Here is a 21,823-nt window from a genome sequence, read left to right as displayed (position 1 = left end):
TTATAGGATGTCATGGGAATGTATATTTAATAACACAACATGTGGCAACAATATGAACAGTTCAAAATCTTTTCTACACAAAATACATTAAACAAGGGGCTGTGGTGTTAATAAGCTCTATTAATTGGTTATATTACAATTCTATTAATGATGAATTCTATACATTTAAGATTATTGTATATGTTACCATCATGTTTGGTTGGGAAATTTCAAATTAAATTTCTCCTTATTTCAATGATATAAACTATAAATTTGACTACCTGCCAGTTAGCACCTGTAACAAAACTAGTTATGTTTCAAAAGATGGTTAGATGGATCTACACCAGAACACAATATCCACATTTAATAACTGGGGGTAAGGAAAATACTCAAACCTCCAAATCTCAACAGGCCTTAAAGGTTCACAAACTAGAGGGGCCCTTTATCATGTTTGATCCAACACAGGAAAAATCCTGAGAGAACATATGACCATGGATATTTCCATGAAAAAACAACCTTTGCTTTCATACAGCCTCTAAGCAGAGCCTACAACTGATCTGAATCTAAGATGACCCTTTAGACCATCCCTATTTTAAAAAGATGCCATTTTATCGATATTGTAAACATTATAGAATCTTTAATGCGGAACTTTTCACCACGAATTATCCCACTGTTAAAGAAAAAAAAAAAATCTACATTGTCGGAGACTACCAGAGGTTCTGAATAATGCACATTCAGTCTTGCCTTGTATGCTACAATCATTTCACTACACTAAAGACATATAATATCACCTACTACCTGACTAATTTTGATCCTAAAAATTAATGCTGCTTCTTTCCAAAGTCAAAAGACATATATTATAAGGAATGCTGCCTGCTACAGGAAATCTGTATATCTGATCACAACTTTTCTTCTATGAGAATATGAAGTTTTTATTTCTGAAGTTCAATGCAAAGGAATTTAGGGTCTTAAGTCTTTCAAGTGTAAATGAAATATTAAACATACATTTTTCATATAATGCTATATGACACAGTGTACCTTAACTAGCATAAAGCTAGGGTTTTAAGGCCATAACCTAGTTTACACAAAACACACTGATAAACAGTTTATGCAAGGGGCATAAGATTCCATAAATAAAATTAGTAAAAAAAAAAAAAGTCAGTAAATTGTACATTGACAGAAGTAAGGAAAGGAAAAAAGAAATAAGCTATTTCTAAAAAGAATAATGCCATGTATTTTTACTCGAAACACAAATGACAAATATATACAACATTTAAATCTGCAATTAACCACATGCAGCTAGGGAAAACATTTACAAGGACTTGGGTATGCAACTAAGCATAATCAGATTGAAAAAATACAGCATTAAAAAAATCCACAAACCTCAATACTCTCAACAAAGAAACCAAATCAGAATATCCACTCATAAATAAGTTAAAGCCTAAATTTAATAAGGTATCTTTTGTCTTACACATACAAATGCAATAGCCATCTGAGAGCCGAATCGTATGTAATTTTTAAACAAAATTTGACAAATGCCTGTCTTGTGTAATACAATCTGAATGTAGGTTGTTGGCACATTAAAGAACAAAGAGGGAACAAGAGCAAAAGATGCATGTTTCCCCAATATATTCCACTGTTTTTTGGTCTGTAAAAACACCTTTTTAGAAAGCCGACTAACTTTCTTAGCTAACCTGACTGTAAAAGTAATCTTATTTTTGTTGCTTTAAAAAAAATTCATTATTTCAGGTAACCATTTAATCCTTTGGACAAGAGCCATATCATGTTAACTTAAAATGTTACTTATGAAAGCCCACATACAAAATATCATGTACTTCCTAACAGACTATTTTGTCCTTTCACAAACAGAAGCAGATTAAATACAATTGGATACCAAAGAACACTTCAAGAGAAATTAACGCATCATCCAGGTGCAGCATCACCTGCTGGTAAACTAACTGACATCTCCTGAGAGGGCACAGAAAATTTTCAGTACTGCTTAATAAACTGAAGCATGATACAAATTCCATTGCAGATCTAATTACACACATGAAACGTATAATGGGACATATTCATTTTTGGTGTCTGTAAGGGTTTTTGGATTATTTTTTATACACACATGATCTTTTCACTTTAAACCAGAACAGATTTGACAAAAGTAAACCCACAATGAAGAGATAATCCATCTAGTCACAAGATACATCAGATCGCTATCTAACCACTCAAACTATATACATATTGAAACTAGGTAGAAATTAGGGGCCCCATATATTAAGGATCTCACCAACAAGCCAGACCGATTTCTATTAAAAGTTTAACTCTTATGTTGGATATTTTGGTGCCTCCATTGCCAGCAATAGAAGTCTCTACAGAAGGATGAGGAAGGGAAAGAAATGATACCCAATGTGGAAAGAGTAACAGTATCATTCATCAATTTCAGATAACTAAATGGAACAAAATCTTGGTTCCTGCTTAAATTTTTTTAATTTTAGTCATGAAATTAAAAAATACTTCTTTTCTGGGTTTAAGCTTTCTAGCCATGTGGACACATTACTTACCTGCTGACCCTTCGGTATTAGCTATTTCCCATGTAATAGGCATATGCAGGTTATTTCTTCCCTTAAACTTATTACAAGTAACAGAAAATAAACAATGTTTGTTAAGAAAGCTAAGAAGTTACATCAGAACTAGTTAAAACCAATACCTATTCACAAAAACAGGAAAAAAGTCATGTGACTTGTTTGATACAATGTTTAGTATACAAAGTTTTAAAAGTCAGTTTTCATTTTTAAACAGGGTTAAACATCTGAAAGTCAAAAGCAAGTAGCTTGACAAACACCAATAATCCCATGCATGAGGACCTGAGGTACAGAATTTAAGAAATAAAAATGTGCAGAGGCATGTGGGCAAGTCCAATATTATCAGCCTATCTGCAGAAAATCTAGCGTGTTGGGAGATGACAAAAATTAAGAGTCTCAGTGTTATATATAACACTTTTGCAGTTGCACAGGATATAGGCCCCAGTTCAATAAAGCACATAAGCATGTGTTTTCCTGAATAGGGCCTTAATATTTAACATAAAATTAAGTTATAAAACAAACCAATGATTTGTTTTAAAGATTACCTTCTGAAGCCACTGAGGTCTTGAAACTTAGCTTAAAACATTAAAACAGGCGCTGCAAGCTATCTGTATAAGAATCGAAAAGTTCTCAGACTAATCTATTAAAGTGACTCAAAATATATTTTAAGAATGAACATCCACACCAGTCTGCAAAAGCAAATTGTAAATTTGCCAAGTGTTATACATACTTCCTATTATTCTAATTTTTATCCTTCATAAAATTTAGAACAAATTCTAGTCATTTGAAATTTGCTTTCATTCTTTAGTTCATACTCTGATATTAAAATATTTGAATTCCAACTTCCAATAAATTGTTTTTAGACAAGTTTGCAAAACCTCACGACTAAATCTATTTCACTTTTTGTTAAGGCAATAAAGTATTCCCCACCAGTGCACAAGGAATGTACAAGCGTACCATTCTCCTTTTACACTGATGTGTGGATAAACCCCCGTTTTAAGGAAATACCAAGCCCACTGGAATCCATATTATCTGAAAAAGTGGAAACATCATGACTGGTTTCATCGGTCACATTTTTCTAATATACAGCTATGTACAGACTGCCTACGGCCTTGGAAAAACCTAAACAAACACAAGCATTATTAACATAAAACCGTAAACAACTGCAGCTGTATTTCAAAAAGGCCAGCATTTTCCCAACATTAAGAGTTTAAATAAAAATAATGTAAACTGTAGTGTCTTAGTCCAGCTGCATGTTGTAGGAGACAGTTTTCAGTTTACTAAAATCATCAACCTAGGATTTCCTCTCCCCAAAACAATAACAGACTATGTGGACCACAGAATGTCAATCACACTGCAGTTTTTACAATTTTACATGCCTTTCAGCAAATTCACAGGCCATCTATGTAAAAATTGCTGGAAAAGCAAATTATTAAAGCCTTTGTGTAATCACCTATTTGTATATCAAAATCAAGTGTGAAAGAGTGGCAGTATTTTTAAGTCACTGAATGCAAGATTAGGTTGATGCATATGCAAAAACTCTATTGCAATGCTTTTTTAAAGACAGTATAAATGTTTTCATAGAATCATTATCTTTAAATATTGCTGAACACAAGACTTTCCCTGAGGTGTAAACATCAAATAACTTGAACAGCTTTACACATCAGCCCCATTAAAGAGTTTATTACAACACTACATCTACTGTAATCAAAGTGGTGCTGTGTACAGACATTATCATATGAACATTTTTAACAAGAACAAACTACTATAAAAACAAGGATTTACTTGACTTTTTTTTCCAATTGCTTGCACATTATAGTTGCCAAATGTATATAACCAGTAATAAAGTTGCAAAAGCTATAAGTTTTAAATCACACAGGTTTCCCTCAAATAAAACAGTTAAGCAACATAAAAAAGTAAAAGAGCTACTGGTTACCATGTATGCAGATTTGCTTTATTCAGATCTATTCCTGTTCATTTTATCCATGAATCCTTACAGGCTCAGTTCAATCATAAGAAGCAAACCGCTGGACAAGCATCTTTCCATGAAGAATGTTTCTTGTCTTTGCAAGGTGTTCCTCTTCCTTCAGCTGTAATGTGTCAAAATTTGTGATGTAGATTTTGCTAGTCCCCATAATACACAGAAAAATGTTGGCTTAACTATACATACACAAGTCGTGCACCTACTTCACCATAATGTAATCTAACACAAATAAAAGATATTGAAGCAGTAGCTACTTGTTTGTCTGAAAATTCTCAAAGTGTAATTGTTCTATAAAATCTATTTTTACTAAATGTTAATAGTTATACAAGAAAGTTGAAAAAATGCAATTTAACAATTAATATACCAAATCACAAGAAACAAATAGCTACTGTTTCTGTGAATGATGGAAACATTTATATAGAACATTTCCTGAAGTATTCATACGGCAAAAGTCAATAAGAAAAGTACTTGGATGATGACGCTACAACCAGATTTGTTCTTTACATTTTTACCCACCCATTTACAGCAATTCTAAACTGGTTCTTTCACAATTAAATACTGCACTAAATGTTTAATGAAGTTGGTGTTTTACAGATTAGTAATATATTTAACAGTGCACAATATTTTCTGAAATTTATCAGCTTGATGCCAATGTTACAAAATTTGGAAACTAAAATTAATAGGGGCTTCGGATTTAAAAAAAAGTACTGTCACAAAATTACAAAAACCCAGTTTGTTTAAAAAAATACAATACAGATGAGAATTCAGGTTTCCCCACATAAAAACAAAACAAAAACAAAACACCCTACATCCTAGTCAGACGAATTATTTCAGCAACCAATGTATCTAATAAAGGAATCACAACAACTCATTTAAATATAATTGTAGAGCTCACATAATACTTGGATGGTATAATTCCATTCACTGATGCTTCATTTAAATTCCATTACAAAACACAACTAGTTAACTGTACGATATCAATACGTCACAATTTCTACATTCAACAACTTCATAAGAATTTAAATCAAGTTGCTTAAAAAAACCAAACACATTAACCGGTCATTTAAAAAAAAATCAGACATTTAGAGAAGCAATTTCATGAACACACACCAATGCACAGCTGTCATAAGGATTCTTGTACTACTAAAATGGTTCAAGATAATTAGGAAGCAAACTTGTATTGTATGGATGATAGATAATTAGTTGTCCTTCCTTCCCCCACAATGACTGGTAATGTTTGATTTAAAAAAAATAAAATAAACAGAAGAGTTTATTACCTATATACTACAGTCTGCATACAGCAGAATCACTAAAATTTGAACTAGTGCCTAGAAGACCTTTTCAAATTCATGAAGTTTGCTATCAAGTGACAAATGTATTGACTAGTGACTTCCTTTGGGGATTCTCTCCTCAAAAAGAGACCAGATCCCCACAGCTGCTTTTAAAACTCGATTTTTCAATAGCAAAGTAGTACTAAAGTGTCACCTGCATGCAAACCAAACATTTGCAATTGAAAGCCAAGTTATTAATGCAAACACGGGATCTCAATGTTTCAGAGGAGCAAATAAATAAATGACAGCTGCGAGACTGCATGTCAGAATTTGCTGCTCTTGCAATACAATGCTGTGCAGAAATAGTGGATCTTTCAGCACTGCTACAGTGACAGTTAACAGATCCAAAAGCACCCATTTGATTTACAATACCAGCATAAAAAGTTTGAATCCAACGGGAGAGTTTGCTAGATTTTCTAGAGTTCATAAAGAATCACAGGTACTTTTGAAGAACCTGTACGGGATCAACACTTTTTAATTTAGGGCACTATGCAGATTTTAAGAGACTGTCAAGATTATACTGAAGCTAAACTATAAATTACAAAACATAAAACACTAAAATTCCCCAAACTGGTATAAATTCTCATTAAAAAAAAAGAAACCAACATATTGGCTAATTTGCCAACTTAGATTTAATGCTTCCTATAGTAGGAAATAAATCTGTATGTATTAACGTTTTCAACATTCTACTTTGTAGAAAACTGAAGTACAAAACAGCTTATAAAAAGGGTAAAATGCAAAAGGTTACATATTGAATTTTTTTTTTAAGTCAATGCCTTTTGGCAATACCACTTCTTTCTTTGTCTAAGAACTGCTTATTTCCATACAATAAGGAGTTTTTCAGTGTTCCTGTTAATAAAACTGATTTTTTTTCCCTCACATTTTAAATACCTTACTTGTAGAATAGCCTGCTTAAGGCTAAAACTTTTGGTCTTTGTCTATGTCCCCCACATCACCTAAAAGTAATCTCAAACACTTTGCTCACCTCTTACGGTGTATTTATGTAATGATTTAATTTGCCAGTGTTGGGCATTTTTTTGTTTTTCATATACAGAGTGAGATTATCTTCATTTTCTAATACACTTTTAATGTGGCTCAAGAGGTCCTTTTTATTTTATTTATTTATTTATTTATTTTGGTGGAGCTTGCAGTAGCAGCTTGAATTTTTTTTTTTAAAACCTCTGCATGTCCCATATAAGTATTTTAACAGCTATGAAATGAAAGGCTGACAACTCTCTTCTATTGTTATATTTAATGTGCATATGCCCTTTAAATAAATGCAATACCCTAAACAAACGTATCCATTTCAAGGAACAGTTACAGTCTATCACCGTATATTCACATTTGGGGGAGGAGAGAGAAGAGGTAAAAATACAGATTTATTCCACATACTAATAGTTCCTAACGTGTTCATGTACTGCAATAAAATTCTCCTTTTATCTTATTTTATACACAAACAAAATCATTAATTAACACACAAAGGTCAAATCTTACAAAAATTCAGTTTCAAGGCTGAAATTCATTCCTCAACTCAACCTAGTGTCCATATTATTACATATCTTCCAAAAGTGTGATTATATTTTTCAGTAACACTTAGGTGCGACAGGGTGAGCAGAGAACAGTTTCAACCATGACTCTAAATTCATTTGCTCTTCTGTATTTAAGTCAGAAGACTTTATATGAATTCAGCTCTGTTTATCATTAGAGTAAATGCTACTATTCTTTCACTACTTTCACTACCCTTTTACATATTATGCTTCACCTATTACTACTGTACTTACCTTACACTTTTGTTCTACCTTAATGTACACTTTAAGGTTGACACCAAAACCACTCCTACCCCACAAAAATAACTATTATGAAAGGAAAATATATTCCCAAACTCCAGTTTCATGTCACTTTAAACCTTTTCTATTATCTCAGATTGTCTATTCTTTGAAAATAACTGGTAACTTAGTTCATAAATGTGTTCAGCAGAGAGATTTGCATTTTCTAACCAATTTGCCTTGTTGCTGTGTTTTCCCTTTAATAAAACAGACTACTAAAAATATGACATCAATATACTGAAATATATACCCTTTTACAGAATACAGAAAATTTTCATAAGGATTCATTTAAAAAATTAAATGCACTTTCTCTCTTTGAAAAGAAGAACCTAGGTTTTAGTTTACAAATTAAAAAGCTGTTAGGCAAGTATCTTTCACATTCAGGTATGAGGAAGACACAGAAAGGCAGATCAAGCTGCCACAGAGAAACATAAAAAGGGAAATATGTTGGATTTTTTAAACAAACAACTTAGTTCTCAAACCACAGTAAGCAAAAGGATAAAACCTAACCCAATTTATTCATTCATTGGACAATACTGTATCCAGCCAATCCTTTGACAGTTTTCAAATGTAAAGCAGCCACCTTAAAGATACATTTCTTGTGGAACTGCTTCACAGTGCAAATTTCAGTCATAGATATTGACTGTACAACTTAGGGAAAAAGAGAGAATGCAAGGTGTAGGAAAGATGGAAATATAATGAATCCCAGGCCCATTAGTAGGCAACATAAGATTGGCAGGAAAATTACAGTAATGTGTGCAGACAAAAAAGATATCAGATACCAATAGGATTAAGAAACGGTATACAATTATACATTTGAAAAAAAAGAGTTAAAAGGCAAGATATTAGTTTTGTTTAAAAAAAAAAAAAAAAAAAAAAACCACCAAACATGGATTTTATCAGAGCATCCCCGAAGGAGACGATGAAAGTGCAGAAATTGTTCAAAGGCTCTGTAAACTTTTAAATGATAGACTACCCGCTCCCATAAAGCATTGAGGCAGTCACAAATAATACAAAATAAATTTTATACAGCAAAAAAGGAAGAGCATACCACTGAGGTACAGCTTCTCTTTTACACTCTCTCCTCCAGAATGAGTTTCATGAATTCAACCAAATGTACAAAAAGCATGATACCTCTTATGAGGAATGCTAGCTCTACAATAAATGGCCTATTCATTTGACAGAAGTAAAAAATTTTCATAGTACAATGAAAGAGAAAGACATAATATTGCACATTCTATAGCTGTTGCCATCTTTTTCAGTTTCCAAATTAACATCATGTTTCCCCAAGTACAGTATTTTTTAAAATCAGAGACTAGGTTAATCTGAGAAAAATGGTAGCAATATCTCCAAAATTAACTATCACTGAAACAATGCCAAATTGCTTACTACAGTTAGGCATTGAACAGTACTACTGTATTGTTTATTTGAGATACGCTAATAGTTACTCATTTTAATAATAAAACTATCTGCAAAATAAACATTTTTCCATTAATTGCAAGTTCTCAAAAAACAGGCTCATTTATCTGACATTTAATAAGTGAAGTGCTTGTCAGTCTTATGAGCATTCAACTTTATTTTCCATGGAAAACAGGAATCTACCTGTAACAATGTATTATCAAGTACAATATTCTTCTACAGACACAGAAAAGACAAGTTGTGTGATTTCTTTTTCTTTTTTTTAAGCGACACTAATACTCAAGATCAGCGGTTCTCAAACTGTGGGTCGGGACCCCAAAGTGGGTCACAACCCCTTTTTAATGGGGTCACCAGGGCTGGCATTAGACTTGCTGGGGCCCAAGGCCAAAACCCAGGCCCCACCACCCAGGGCCAAAGCCAAAGCCCAAGGGCTTCAGCCCTGGGTAGTGGGGCTCAGGTTACAGGCCCCCACCTGGGCCTGAAGCCCTTGGGCTTTGGCCTCTCTGCTCGTGGCGGTAGGCTCAGGCTTTGGTCCCCCTCCTGGGTCATGTAGTAACTTTTGTTGTCAGAAGGGGACTGCGGTACAATGAAGTTTGAGAACCCCTGCTCAAGATTATTTTACTACAGATGGACACAAGTACTTTATTTTGGGACTGTATACTCCAGAAGTACACTAGAAGGCTTAAGGATTTTGCTTACAGTGGTCTGAGAACAGAAAGAGAAATAAGTTATGAAAAATGGAGCACAAAGTCTACATACATATTGAATATTACAATGTTCGTGTACTTTTCTCTTTGCAATTCATTCCAAATTCAGTTTAATTGTGCAAAAAAATTATACAATTAGAAAACAGCTATCCAAATAACAAAAACATAAAATGAAATAATGTGTAACATTCAGAAGTTATTAAAATCCAGACAGTGAGATTAAGATGGGACAGTAATAGCTGAAATACATAATTGAACCACCAGTTAAACTAAAACCTTTCTAAAAATCAGGGGCTAATGTTGATGAAGTTACATTACTTTTCTGTTTGTACATGTTCATTTTGGTGTTACTCCTCTAAATCAGATTCCTCTGATTATTAACACATAGGTTCTTGATTTTCTAGATTACTTTACATTAGAAAATTTTACTTAAAAAAAAAAAAATCAACCACAAGTTCTGCACTTTTACATTAATAATTATACCACTACGCTAGCAAAAGTTACAGACTTCAGGAAAACATTCAAATTAAGTAACTATTTGCCAAGATTACACTGGCAATGCACTTAAGGACCAATTGCCCAACTGAAAGTGCATAAGTCAACTTGACAACTTAGTTTTTGATCTATAAATGTACAAACAGAAGTGTGAAAATTTGATATGGTACATTTGATTTTTTTTTTCAATAAAATTGTATAAAACATTTATTAATTATTCAAATTTAATCCAGCTACATGAATGCAAGTAGATACAAATGACAAAATGAGTAATAAAAACTGATTAATGTTTCACAGCATACAAAACTTTACAATGAACTTTTAAAACCCTTCTAAAATGAGCATGTTTAACATTTTTGTTAAAATATGCCAGTAGAGTATCACAGCACTACTAAATTTATATGGGAATAAAGAGAGGAAAACCACTGTCATTCATATCTTTTAGGCACAGACAAACTCGCATTATCTGGTAAAACACTGGCAGAAAGGGTGATGTTCCTCTCAGTATTTCTATTATTTCAGTAAGTGTCTGGGAACCTTTGGTTACTGTTCATAAACAAATCTAATGCAAACCCTCTCCGCCTCCCCCCCCCCCCCAAAAAAAGTATAAAAACATATATTCTGGTGAAAATGAAACACACACCAGAAGATTACTGAAATTAAGTACTTAACAAAAACTACAAAAAATTAAGCCCTTCTTTAAAAGGACAAGACAAACTATTTACAATTTATCTTTTAAAATACCAACTTCTCATTTGCATGTAGTTCACTAAATCTGTCCTTTAAATAAAGTTATTGCAGTCTATTTTCCTCTTGATGAAGGGGAATATATCTACTTAACTCCTCTTAATTCTAATGAAAGTCTTGGTGCACAACACACAAATTTAAAGGGAGGTTGCATATGTAAATCCCATGTGTACTCAGAGTTGAATAAATAATCATTCAGATAATCTCACACATCATGCCTAAAATGTGTGAGCATATAAATAAATAAATAAAATAGTGTTATGGTAAGTACTAAATGCAACCATGTTCCCTCAGACACTTTGTGGGAGAAAATATATCTATACTTAGTATAGAAGTTCCATGATACAGACACCTGGTCTGAATGCATGAAAATATAAAACTTCAATAATCAAGTGCATCCAAAGTAACTTCCCATCTTAATTTTTATTTAGGGAACTTCAAATTAACAGTATTTAATATCATTTACTCATCTTCCACTGAAGAAGTGAAAGTCTTGGAAATGCAACTATCATTCAGCTCAACTGGGTTACCTCCTACACAATACTACCTACGTGTAGCACTTAAATACAGCAGAACCTCAGAATTACGAACTGACCAGATAACCACACACTTTATTTGGAACCGGAAGTACCAGAGACAACAGCAGAGACCACAAAAAAAAAGAAGCACCAGCAAATACAGTACAGTATTGTGTTAAACGAAAACTACTAAAAAAATAAAGAGAAAGCAGCATTTTTCTTCTGCATAGTAAAGTTTCAAAGCTGTATTAACTCAGTGATCAGTTGTAAATTCCTGGAAGAACAACCACAATGTTTTGTTCAGAGTTATGAACAACCTCCATTCCTGAGGTGTTCATAACTCTGAGGTTCTACTGTACATTTAAAAACAAATTTGTGGTAGCTAAGGAAAATCCGCTTTAGTGAAAGAAACCACATTCAATCATGTGAATTTGAAACTTTTTGTTCTGACATTTTATGCTTAGCAACCATGGTGAATAATTTTTTTTTTTACAATTCCAGGAATGTTTGTACTAAAATAGTACACTGTACAAAGTAAAACAGTGACCACTGTCACTTAAGCAATTAAGGTATATTAAGACTGCCAACTTCACTTCAGCTGCCTCTTTTCAGCCTCTGATTCCCCTTCCATAGGCCATTACTGTATGGATCAGCCACTAAGGAATGCATGAACCAAGGACAATACATATTGTCCCAATATTAAGTGGGATCAGATGTTTTAAGGTCAGACTTGTGTCTCTAGTGCATAGAAATGCTACAAGGCATGCCAAGAAAAACTGACATTCACTTTAAATGGCTTATATAACTCCTTTTACTTAAGGCTTACTAAGATTTTCATGATTTTCAGAATAGTTTTGCTCCAACTATATTAATGTCTTTTGAATGAATTTCCATGACTAAATGCCACATTAAAACTTCGTTTCTCAAATCTGTAATAAAGTACTGTCAGGAGACATTTCTTCCGAGTGTGACTTTTAACATAGTATATTAAAGAACTGTTCTAAATACGCAAGGATAGGAAAAGATTATGACTTCCAAATGACAAATACAGAGAGGTTTTGGTTTCAATTGTCAAATTCAAGAAAAATCAAGCAATTTCAATTCAAGATCCTCAAACTGTGTATATAACTAAGTTAAATATTCATTGCATATTTACACTGACATTTTTTCAGTGGCTAGCCAGAGTTCTTTAAGTGTCTACCCAAAGTGATACTCTACAGCTAATTACATGGTTGGTTGGTTGGTTGTTTTTTAAATAAAGTTTAATCCATAAAAGGACTGCGGATGTCTGAAGCATTTAGTGAGTGTAAAATAACCAAAAAAACCCATTCCTGGTGTTGTACATTTGTTCACCAATCTTTAGATTATAGGCAGAAATTCTATCACCAATTGTGCAGCACAGAAAACAAAGGGGACAACACCTGAATTTAGTTCACGGACCAGGAAATATTAAGAGGTCACATTTTATAAAAGAAAGAGACACATCCTGTTTCAGTCCTTACTTGAGCAAAACCTTCATTGCAACCAACAGAAAATTCACCTGTATAACAACTTAGCTAGCTCTGTAGGACTTAGGCCTTCGGATTTTATATATGCAAGTACTGCCTACAATGAAATAATCACAATTTAAACATTTCTAAATCTTTAAATGAAACTGCAAAATGTGATTAAGAGTTGTGAGTATCCTAATCTTCAGAGTTTAGATAAGCAAGAACAGACTCCTTTTGATTAGTCTGATTTACTACTGCCTTTTCAGTAACATATTTAATCCTCCCATCCATAAAAACTGAAAAAGACTGACATCACACCACAGAAATTACATATTCATGCAATTAGCAAAAGAAAAAAACCCACATCAAGTCAAGATAGTTACCTGTCATTACTTACCAAAGTTCTCTTCAGATTCTACAAGAAGGAAAGGATTCAATACATATTGCTGGACCACACTTAAGTGTACATATTTACTGTATAAATAATCCCAAAGCCAAAGTAGTTACTGTTAATTCAAGTACCCATCAACCCTACACAACATAAAACTGAAATGCCCACCTTCTCTAACGATGGCGATACTCTCGTTCTCTGTCACGTTCTCTATCACGATCTCTGTCACGATCACGATGTCTCTCTCGTTCACGGCTTCTTTCCCGGTAATAGTCATCATGGCGATCTCTGCTACGGGACTTGTGACGCCTGCTTTTTTCTCTTGACCTGCTGTGGTCCCTCTCTCTTGACCGTTCACGTCTTCTAAAAGAAATTACTTCATTAATTTTTACTGAAAATACACACACAACACCAGAAAACTAAGATGTGTTAAGTTCTGCCTGTTTAATAAAATGAAAATGCTCAAACAAGAATGTTGAGAAGAAAAAAAAGGGGGGGACATGTTTATTTTGATACAGAAATGCATATGTGTATAGTGCACAGAAGGGGTGAATCTGTTTTTTTATTTCAGGCAGCCACCAAATACTTAATAGTGCAGATTTGGTATTCAGAGAATACTGAATATGTACCCTACTCCCACTTTTCCAAATTAACCCATTTCTTCTTCGCTTTTGAGGATTCCAGCAGCAGATCCAGCACAATACTTTCTATTTCCTGTTCTTACCATTTGAGGAGATGTGTTACTATTGGGGACTGAAAGGAGAAAGGAAGGAGGTAGAAAAAACTGAGGAGAGGATGACGACAGCTGCTCTTGGGAATGTATCCAACCTAAAATGGCTGCTGCAAGTGTGGCAGCCATTTTAGGTATTGAAAATTTGTGGGGACAGTGGTATTGCATTTATTTGAATATGAATATCAGTAAGTTACACTATTAGTACAGTATCTGGACTGACTACAAACTGAGTATCTGTCCAAATTCCATATGGAGTTAATTCTAGAAGAAATATGAATATCTGGTTAGTATTGGGTAAAGCCTGATGGACTTCAATCTGCCTTTCTCCTTCATGTCTTCTCTTAGTAGCCTTAACACATAATTATAATGATAACAGAAGAACATTATCCAATTTTCTTGCCATTTAAAATTATCTAGACAAGAATACAGATAACTACCATAAAAATGAAAACTGATTTTGTATAATTTAGAAGTAATTTTAATAACTACATTCATAATCATGATTATATATCAATCTGTTCACAAGTTTGTAATTAATTTTGTTTTGATGTTTACATGTTGTTATTGCAGCATGTAAAGAAATAGAATTCTAATTAAAATTACATTTAATATGAGGCTACAGAGGTCAGTTTGGGGAGGAAGGATGGCCTTGTTTAGAACAATCAACTGGGTTTCAGAAGATCTAGGATCAATTTCTAGCTCTACCACAGACTTCCTGTGTGACTTTAGGCAAGTCACTTAATTACTCCGTGCCTCAGTTCCCCATCCGTAAAATGAGGATAAAACACCTTTCTCCTATCCTTTATAGGTCTTGTTTATTTAGAGTGCAGCTAGTGAATGAAACAGGAAAGCTTTACCTTGATCCAGAACCGTAAGACTTAGACTCAATTCCATGAAGGCAATCCTGCAGAGAGCTAATAAGTACTTTACAACGATCATCAGCAGATACTTTGGATTGTTTAATTAAGGAAATAGCAGTTACTAAGGTCTCTATAGCACTTCCATAGTCCCCTGAAAAGAAGAAAGTAAATTTGATGTTAAAGAGATTAAAATGTAATAAAAATCTACCTGTAAAACTATTATCCTTTGACAGCTGGTCTTCTCTGCAACAGCCATTGAAGCCTCTTCTGAGGACCAGCTATTAAAAACATGGTCTATGTTTGTACCCAGCAAGTGTCCATATAAATCTAATTTGAGTATAGTTCAAGTCTATGAAATATCTACAAGAAATATCTACAATCAGGATGGCACTCTGTGTTTACAAACAAACAAACAAACAAAAACAAATCAAAGTGGCTTCACATCTCTAAGATTCCCATGGGGAAATTATATACAATTGCTTTTAGTGGGATGGAACAGGAGGGACACTGAAGATTTACTGACCAGCACTGGCATCTGACACAGCTCTTGAAATGGCACTGCTTGAGATGGCCCTATTTCTATTCATGATTTCTTCAAACTCTGCTTCACTTAAAGGTGTTCTTGCCGCATCCATTTCTCTGCAATTAATAAAACTAAAGTTTAAAAAAGTAACCCAAAGCTTGTGAAGATAGCATTGCAGTTATCAACAACTCAAGTTTGCAACTTTAAGCAAAGTGACAAACAGGACAGAAAGCAGGTTTTTGGGTTTTGTTTGTTTTTAAAAAAGTTTTATGGTACAAAACTTGCAGGCAAAAAAAAGTACAATACCATTAAAACATCTGCTGTGTAAATGTGCTTAAGCTATCTTTGATCATCCATTTATATTGAAGATTTAGAAGCAGTTATATTGTGCTTTCCATCTTCAAAATGCTTTACAAAATTTTAACTAATCTTCACAACATCCCTATAACACCAGCAGGTATTATCCCTATTGTATAGATGGGGAAACTGAGGCAGGGGAGTCAGGGGATTTGCCCACAGAGATGGAATTGATATCAAAAATGGGATTAGAACTCAAATTCCTGGCTTCTAGTCCCCTGCTCTATCACATCAGGACTTTAAGTTATGCAGCAGATGAAGTAAATATGGTCTAGCATTATTAATGCCCCACCTCCTGAATAACATTTCAAAGATTTTATTTCTGCTTTAATTTCCAATATTTTGCTGGTCAAGTTCAAGGGTGCTCCAATTTACTGTTTTAACAAGAAATCTTAAGGAGAAAGTGTCAAGCTTATACTTAGGGTTGTAAAAGGGAATTCTTGTATTCTCGCTGAATGCTGTAAATAATATTTTATTGATCATGTGTATTTGGTTTCCACAGAAATGGAAATTAACCTATTCAAAATGGGGATAAAAAATTTCCCATCCAATTCTGCAGTGTTCTATCAGCCAGTCTCTGTTATATAGAATATCTGGAGGATGATGTTAATGAGACTGTTAAACTGGCTCACTGCCGGATATTATTACTAAAATAGTGTTAGTTATTCTGGTAGAAAGAAAATGCAGAATGATAAGCAATGCTATCCTCTTAAGAGCAAGAAGTGGAACAAGATCCTATAGCCAGTTTAGCATAAGAGGAAATGTCTAAAAATTCATACCTCCCTGAGTTTTGAGTATTATTTTTCGTATGCCTCCAATACAATGGAATATGTAATTGTTCTCTTATGGACATGTTATTTCCAGTGAAACGCCTATGATATATAATTAATGACAATTTAAATAGTTATGGATTGTAATTTTGAAATTATGATAATGAAAATATTGGACAGCAAGTGCAGTGGTTCTGTCCTGTTCTCCCACCCCTTTCCTCCCCCATCCTTCTACGAACTGTGGACAACCTCAATCTTGGTTACCAGAAAAGACCTGGTGTTTATTACGATTATACACAAGGTAATTATGCCAAATACTCTAAATTTCCATACAATTTCTACATGAACATTACATTTATAAATAATTGATTTTTACTTATGAATTCCATAATTGGAAGAACCAGAACCAATGTCCAAACAGAAACAGAAAAAATAAAATTAATATTAAAGGACAGAATATGCATGTCTTCCTCACACTGGAAGTATGACCAACGTAACTCATAAGATCTATATGTAAATACAATAAAACTTCATTTTGTACAGTGCCTTTCTTACATACTGTCCCCAAATGCTTTACAGAGTTTAACACAAATACAATGGATAATAAAAAACAGTGAAGGTATAAAGAAACTAAGAGGTATAGGCCAGTGGTTCTCAAACTTTTGTACTGGTGACCCCTTTCACACAGCAAGCCTCTGAATGCGACCACCCTAATAAACATATAAAAAAGTGTTTTTAATTTAACACCATTATAAATGCTGGAGGAAAAGCAGGGTTTGGGGGTGGAGACTGACAGGTAATATCCTTACAACACCCTGAGGGGTCCTGACCCCCAGTTTGAGAACCCATGGTATAGGCAAAGGAGAAGAGATGTTACAGATAAGATTTGAGAATCAGGAAGGCTGTTCCAGATAGCAGGAGTTGCAGAGAAGGACTTTGCACCAACTATAGAAAGATTGGTACTAGATAAGCAGATGGAGGTAGGAGAGGAAGGAAGTTAAAAGTCCCAGAGGCGGAAAAAATCCATGGAGGGTTTTTGTGACAAGGATTCCAATCCTGACAAAAATGGGGGCCAGTGGCATTGCATGAAGATGAGAGTGATATAGTCATGGTTCTTTGTACTATACTGTACTTACAAATACTGAACTATATAAATGTTAAGAAAAAGGACAGCAGCATTTTGCGTAGGATGGAGTCTGCAAACCTGGGACTTGGGAAGGCCATGAGAAGACAGTTGCCAAATAGAGTAAGAGAAGATGAAGGTGAAGATTTCTAAAGGTATAGCTGAGGCAAAAACATAAATAAACCATTGCAGAGGTAGTGCCAGATAGAAATAGAAAATGTTGGAGAAGGTCAATAATGACACCAAGATTACAAAAAGTGAAGGCAGACAAAGGTCTGAGTTGAAGGGGGAAAAAGAGGAGAAGGACACTGCATCTGAGGATGCTTCCACACCTAGAAAAACATTCTGACAGATGTTTTAATGAAGAAAGTGGAAAAGAAGCTACTTAAAAGCCAAAGAGAATCTGATGCCTCCTACATGGAATAAATGTGCTACCAAGCACACTACACTAAAAGCACTCACCTGCCAGGTGGACCATAGTCACCCCTGTCATAAGGCGGAGGTCGGCCATATGGATCTGTTGGTGGTGGACCACGACTGTCTGAAGTAGGTATGCCACTATTGGCTGGTGGGGGGAAGAAAGCTGGATTCACGTGTGGAGCAGGTGGGGGAGCACCTGGAGGTGGCCCGGGAAGATGTGGAGGAGGAGCAAGTGTCAGGGGAGGCCCAAGTGGACCAGGCGGACGAGGGGGAAAAGGGCCGGGAGGCGGAGGTGGACCTTGCTGTGGTGGTGGTGGACCTGGAGGGGGGCCATAGCCTGGAACTGGAGGTGGAGGACCAGGAGGAAGTGGACCCAGCGGAGGTTGACCAAAGGGTTGTCCAGGAAACAGAACTGGTGGTGGTGGACGGTCACCACGATTAGGAGGCCCAGCTAATGGAGGTGGAAGAACTTGACCAGGAGGTGGAGGACCTGGTGGGCCTGGGGGACCAGGAGGACCTAGAGGTGGACGTGGTGGAGTTTGTCCAGCTGAAAGAAAAATGGGAAAATAAAGTTATTTCCATAATTAGATTTTAACCAAACTTTTGCAAGTCTCACTGAACAATTTTGATGTGCATGAGAGATTATGCATTCCCACCTTTGGAAAAAGCAAATTATCATTTGATAACGTTCAAAAAAGTACTTGACTATTAACATTTAAAGGGACACCATTAATATCTTGTTAAAGTCATATTGCTGTCTGGAAATCTGGCACTTATTATTAATACAAGTAACACCAAAGGCTACTAGTACTGGAAAAGATTTAAGTCAGCTTAACCTTGCTGTTTGTGTGGGTCTTTCATGGAAAAAGGAAATATATATATTTAAATACAGAAAAGTGATTGTAAATCCACAAGTATTGTTAAGGAAAACTAAGGCTGGGTGTAGCACCCAAATCTGCTTTCAGTTCTTTTTTAAATTAATGATTTTCAGTTTGAGTGTTCATTTAAATCTGAATGTTACAGACAACTCATTTTGCTGCACGACCATACTTAGAGATACTTAAACTTGCCCCACAACACACAAAGGGTTTCTCTTCACTGCAGCATCAGCTCCCGTCCACACACAAAGATCTCTAGCTCAAGTGAAGAGGTGATTTAAACTCAAGCTAACTGGTCTGTCAGAGGGCATGAGTAAAACCTCAAGTGCTGTGACGTTCAAGCTAATATGCAATAGGAAAAAACAGTTACGAACCTTTCGTAACTGTTGTTCTTTGCGATGTGTTGCTCATGTCCATTCCATGTTAGGTGTGTGTGCGTGCCAGAGATTTTTCCCCGCTGTGGTATCCGTTGGGCTGGCTCAAAATGTCCTCTAGAGCCGCGAGCTTATGCGCTGGTATAAGGGGTGCCACCAGCCACACCCTTCTAACTCCAACAGAGGGATAAGGGGATGGGTCATGGAATGGACATGAGCAACAAATCTTGAAGAACAGTTACGAAACGTTAGTAACCGGTTTTTCTTCGAGTGCTTGTTCATGTCTGTTCCATGTTAGATGACTCACAAGCAGTATCCAAGGCGACGGGCTCGGAGTTCACGGACATACTGACTGCAACAATGCTGTTCCGAAACTACTATTGTCTCAGGCCCATTGGGTGATGGTGTAGTGGGATGCGAAGGTATGCATCGACAAGCAGGTTGCGGCTCTGCAGATATCCTGGATTGGGACCTGCACAAGAAACACTACTTATGAAGCCTGGGCTCTTGTAGAGTGAGCGGTTAAGATGGCCAGAAAAAGCTCAAATACGGGTGGTTATACAGGATGAGATCCTCTGAGCTGACACAGGAAGCCCTCTCATCCTTTCCGCTACTGCAACAAAGAGTTGTGTGGACCTGAGGAAGGGTTTAGTCCTCTCAACAATAAAAGGCAAGGACACATCTAACGTCCAACAAGTGAAGCAGCCATTCCTCAGAGTTCTTGTGAAGTTTCGGGATGAAGACTGTTAAGAAAATGGCTTGGTTGTTATGGAATTGTGACACCACCTTTGGTAGGAAGATTGGATAGGAGCGCAGTTGGACTTCTTCCTTAAAGAACACAGCATAAGGCGGTTCTGACATAAAGGCCTTGATTTCAGAGATCCTTCTGGCCCAGGTGATCGTCACCAGTAAGGCGACCTTCCAAGAGAGAAGTAACAGGGGGCGTGATGCTAAAAAAGCAAAGGAGGGAAACCGTGAGTCTTGACAGAACCAGGTTTAAATCCCGGGGGGGGGAAAGGGTGGTGGTGGTTTGGGGCCGAGGACAGAGCCTCTCCAGCCCCTGGAGAAACAGTACTGTCATTTTGTGGGAGAACAATGATCTGCTGTTCACTGGAGGGTAGAAGGCTGAGATGGCTGCTAAGTGCACCTTGACAGATGAGAGGGCCAGGTCCTGCTGCATTATGTGGAACAAACAGTCCAAGACAGACTAAAGGGAAGATTGAGATGAAGAGAGCACACCGTGAGAAGCCCAAATTGAGAAGCACTTCCACTTGGCCAAGTAGGTAGCCCTGGTGGCAGGCTTTCTACTATCTATCAAGATCTGCCAGACCTGTTCTAAGCAAGCTTGTTCTTCTGGGTTCAGCCATGCAGCATCCATGCATTTCAGTGCAGGCAGGTGAAGTTTGGATGAAGCAACTGTTCGTGGTTTTCTGAAATTAGGTCCAGATGGAGTGGGAGCGAGAGTGGAGTTGCTACCGACAGATCCAGGAGCATGCCAAACCAGTGTTGATGTGGCCACACCGGACTATCAGAATAACTCTCACCTTGTCCCATTTGATTTTTAGGAGGGACATGGGGATTGAGGGAAATGCATAAAATAGGAAATCTATCCACAGGAGCAGGAAAGTGTCGTCAGGGAACAAAATTGATGGCACTTCCTGTTCTGCCTGGTAGTGACAGGTCCACCTGGAGAGCTCCCACCTTTGGAAGATGAACCTGATGACCTCTGGGTGAAGGGACCACTTGTGAGAGAAAAAGGATCTGCTGAAGGGATCCACAAGTACATTCCATTCTCCAGGGAGATGTGACACCTCGAGATGAATAGAGTGCTTCGTGCAGAAGTCCCACAGACAGATGGCCTCCTGACACAGGGCCGAAGATCTGGCCCTTCCCTGTTTATTGATATAGAACATAGCCACAGTACTGTCTGTCAGGACTTACAGCATCTCACCTGAGATCTGGGGACGGAACACTTGGCATGCTAAGCATACCGTCCTGAGCTCCCTGATATTTATATGCAGGGAGAGTTCTTCATGGGACCAGAGGCCCTGAGTTCTGAGATTGTTGAGGTGGGTTCCCCACCCTAGGTCTGACACGTCCAAGACTAAAGCTACCAACTGTTGAGGGGTAACAAAGGGCACCCCCATCATTATCGATTTCCACCAGTCCAGGGAGACAAGGACCACGAAAGGGACCGTGAGCACTGAGTCCAAGTGGTGTCTGCTCGGGGAGTATACTGATGCTAGCCACATCTTAAGGATTCTGAGACGCAGCCTTCCGTGCTGGACCATGTAAGTACATGCAGCCATGTGCCCCCAT

General features: G+C 36.3%; 1 protein-coding gene across 5 annotated transcripts in view; it reads right to left on the bottom strand.

The window, feature by feature from the left end:
• Positions 1-4,490: 4,490 nt before the first annotated feature.
• The window catches only part of CPSF6 (cleavage and polyadenylation specific factor 6), a 43,822-nt gene continuing 26,489 nt past the window's right edge, over positions 4,491-21,823 (bottom strand). The window contains exons 6-12 of one of the 5 annotated variants that reach the window (XM_034771164.1): positions 18,295-18,799; positions 16,719-16,811; positions 15,583-15,698; positions 15,057-15,210; positions 13,635-13,829; positions 13,473-13,490; positions 4,491-4,648 (exon numbers count right to left, since the gene is read on the bottom strand). In XM_034771164.1, coding sequence (XP_034627055.1) covers positions 13,640-13,829; positions 15,057-15,210; positions 15,583-15,698; positions 16,719-16,811; positions 18,295-18,799 — 1,058 coding nt within the window. In that variant the 3' untranslated portion in view covers positions 4,491-4,648; positions 13,473-13,490; positions 13,635-13,639. The remainder of the gene's footprint in view (positions 4,649-13,472; positions 13,491-13,634; positions 13,830-15,056; positions 15,211-15,582; positions 15,699-16,718; positions 16,812-18,294; positions 18,800-21,823) is intronic. The other 4 variants (XM_034771155.1, XM_034771174.1, XM_034771181.1 and 1 more) reach the window with 4 other exon arrangements.

The sequence above is a fragment of the Trachemys scripta genome, chromosome 1 (assembly GCF_013100865.1).
Source record: "Trachemys scripta elegans isolate TJP31775 chromosome 1, CAS_Tse_1.0, whole genome shotgun sequence".
Lineage (NCBI taxonomy): Eukaryota > Metazoa > Chordata > Testudines > Emydidae > Trachemys > Trachemys scripta.
The sequence above is the reverse complement of the archived record's forward strand: the minus strand, read 5'-3'. Positions and strand labels throughout refer to the sequence as shown.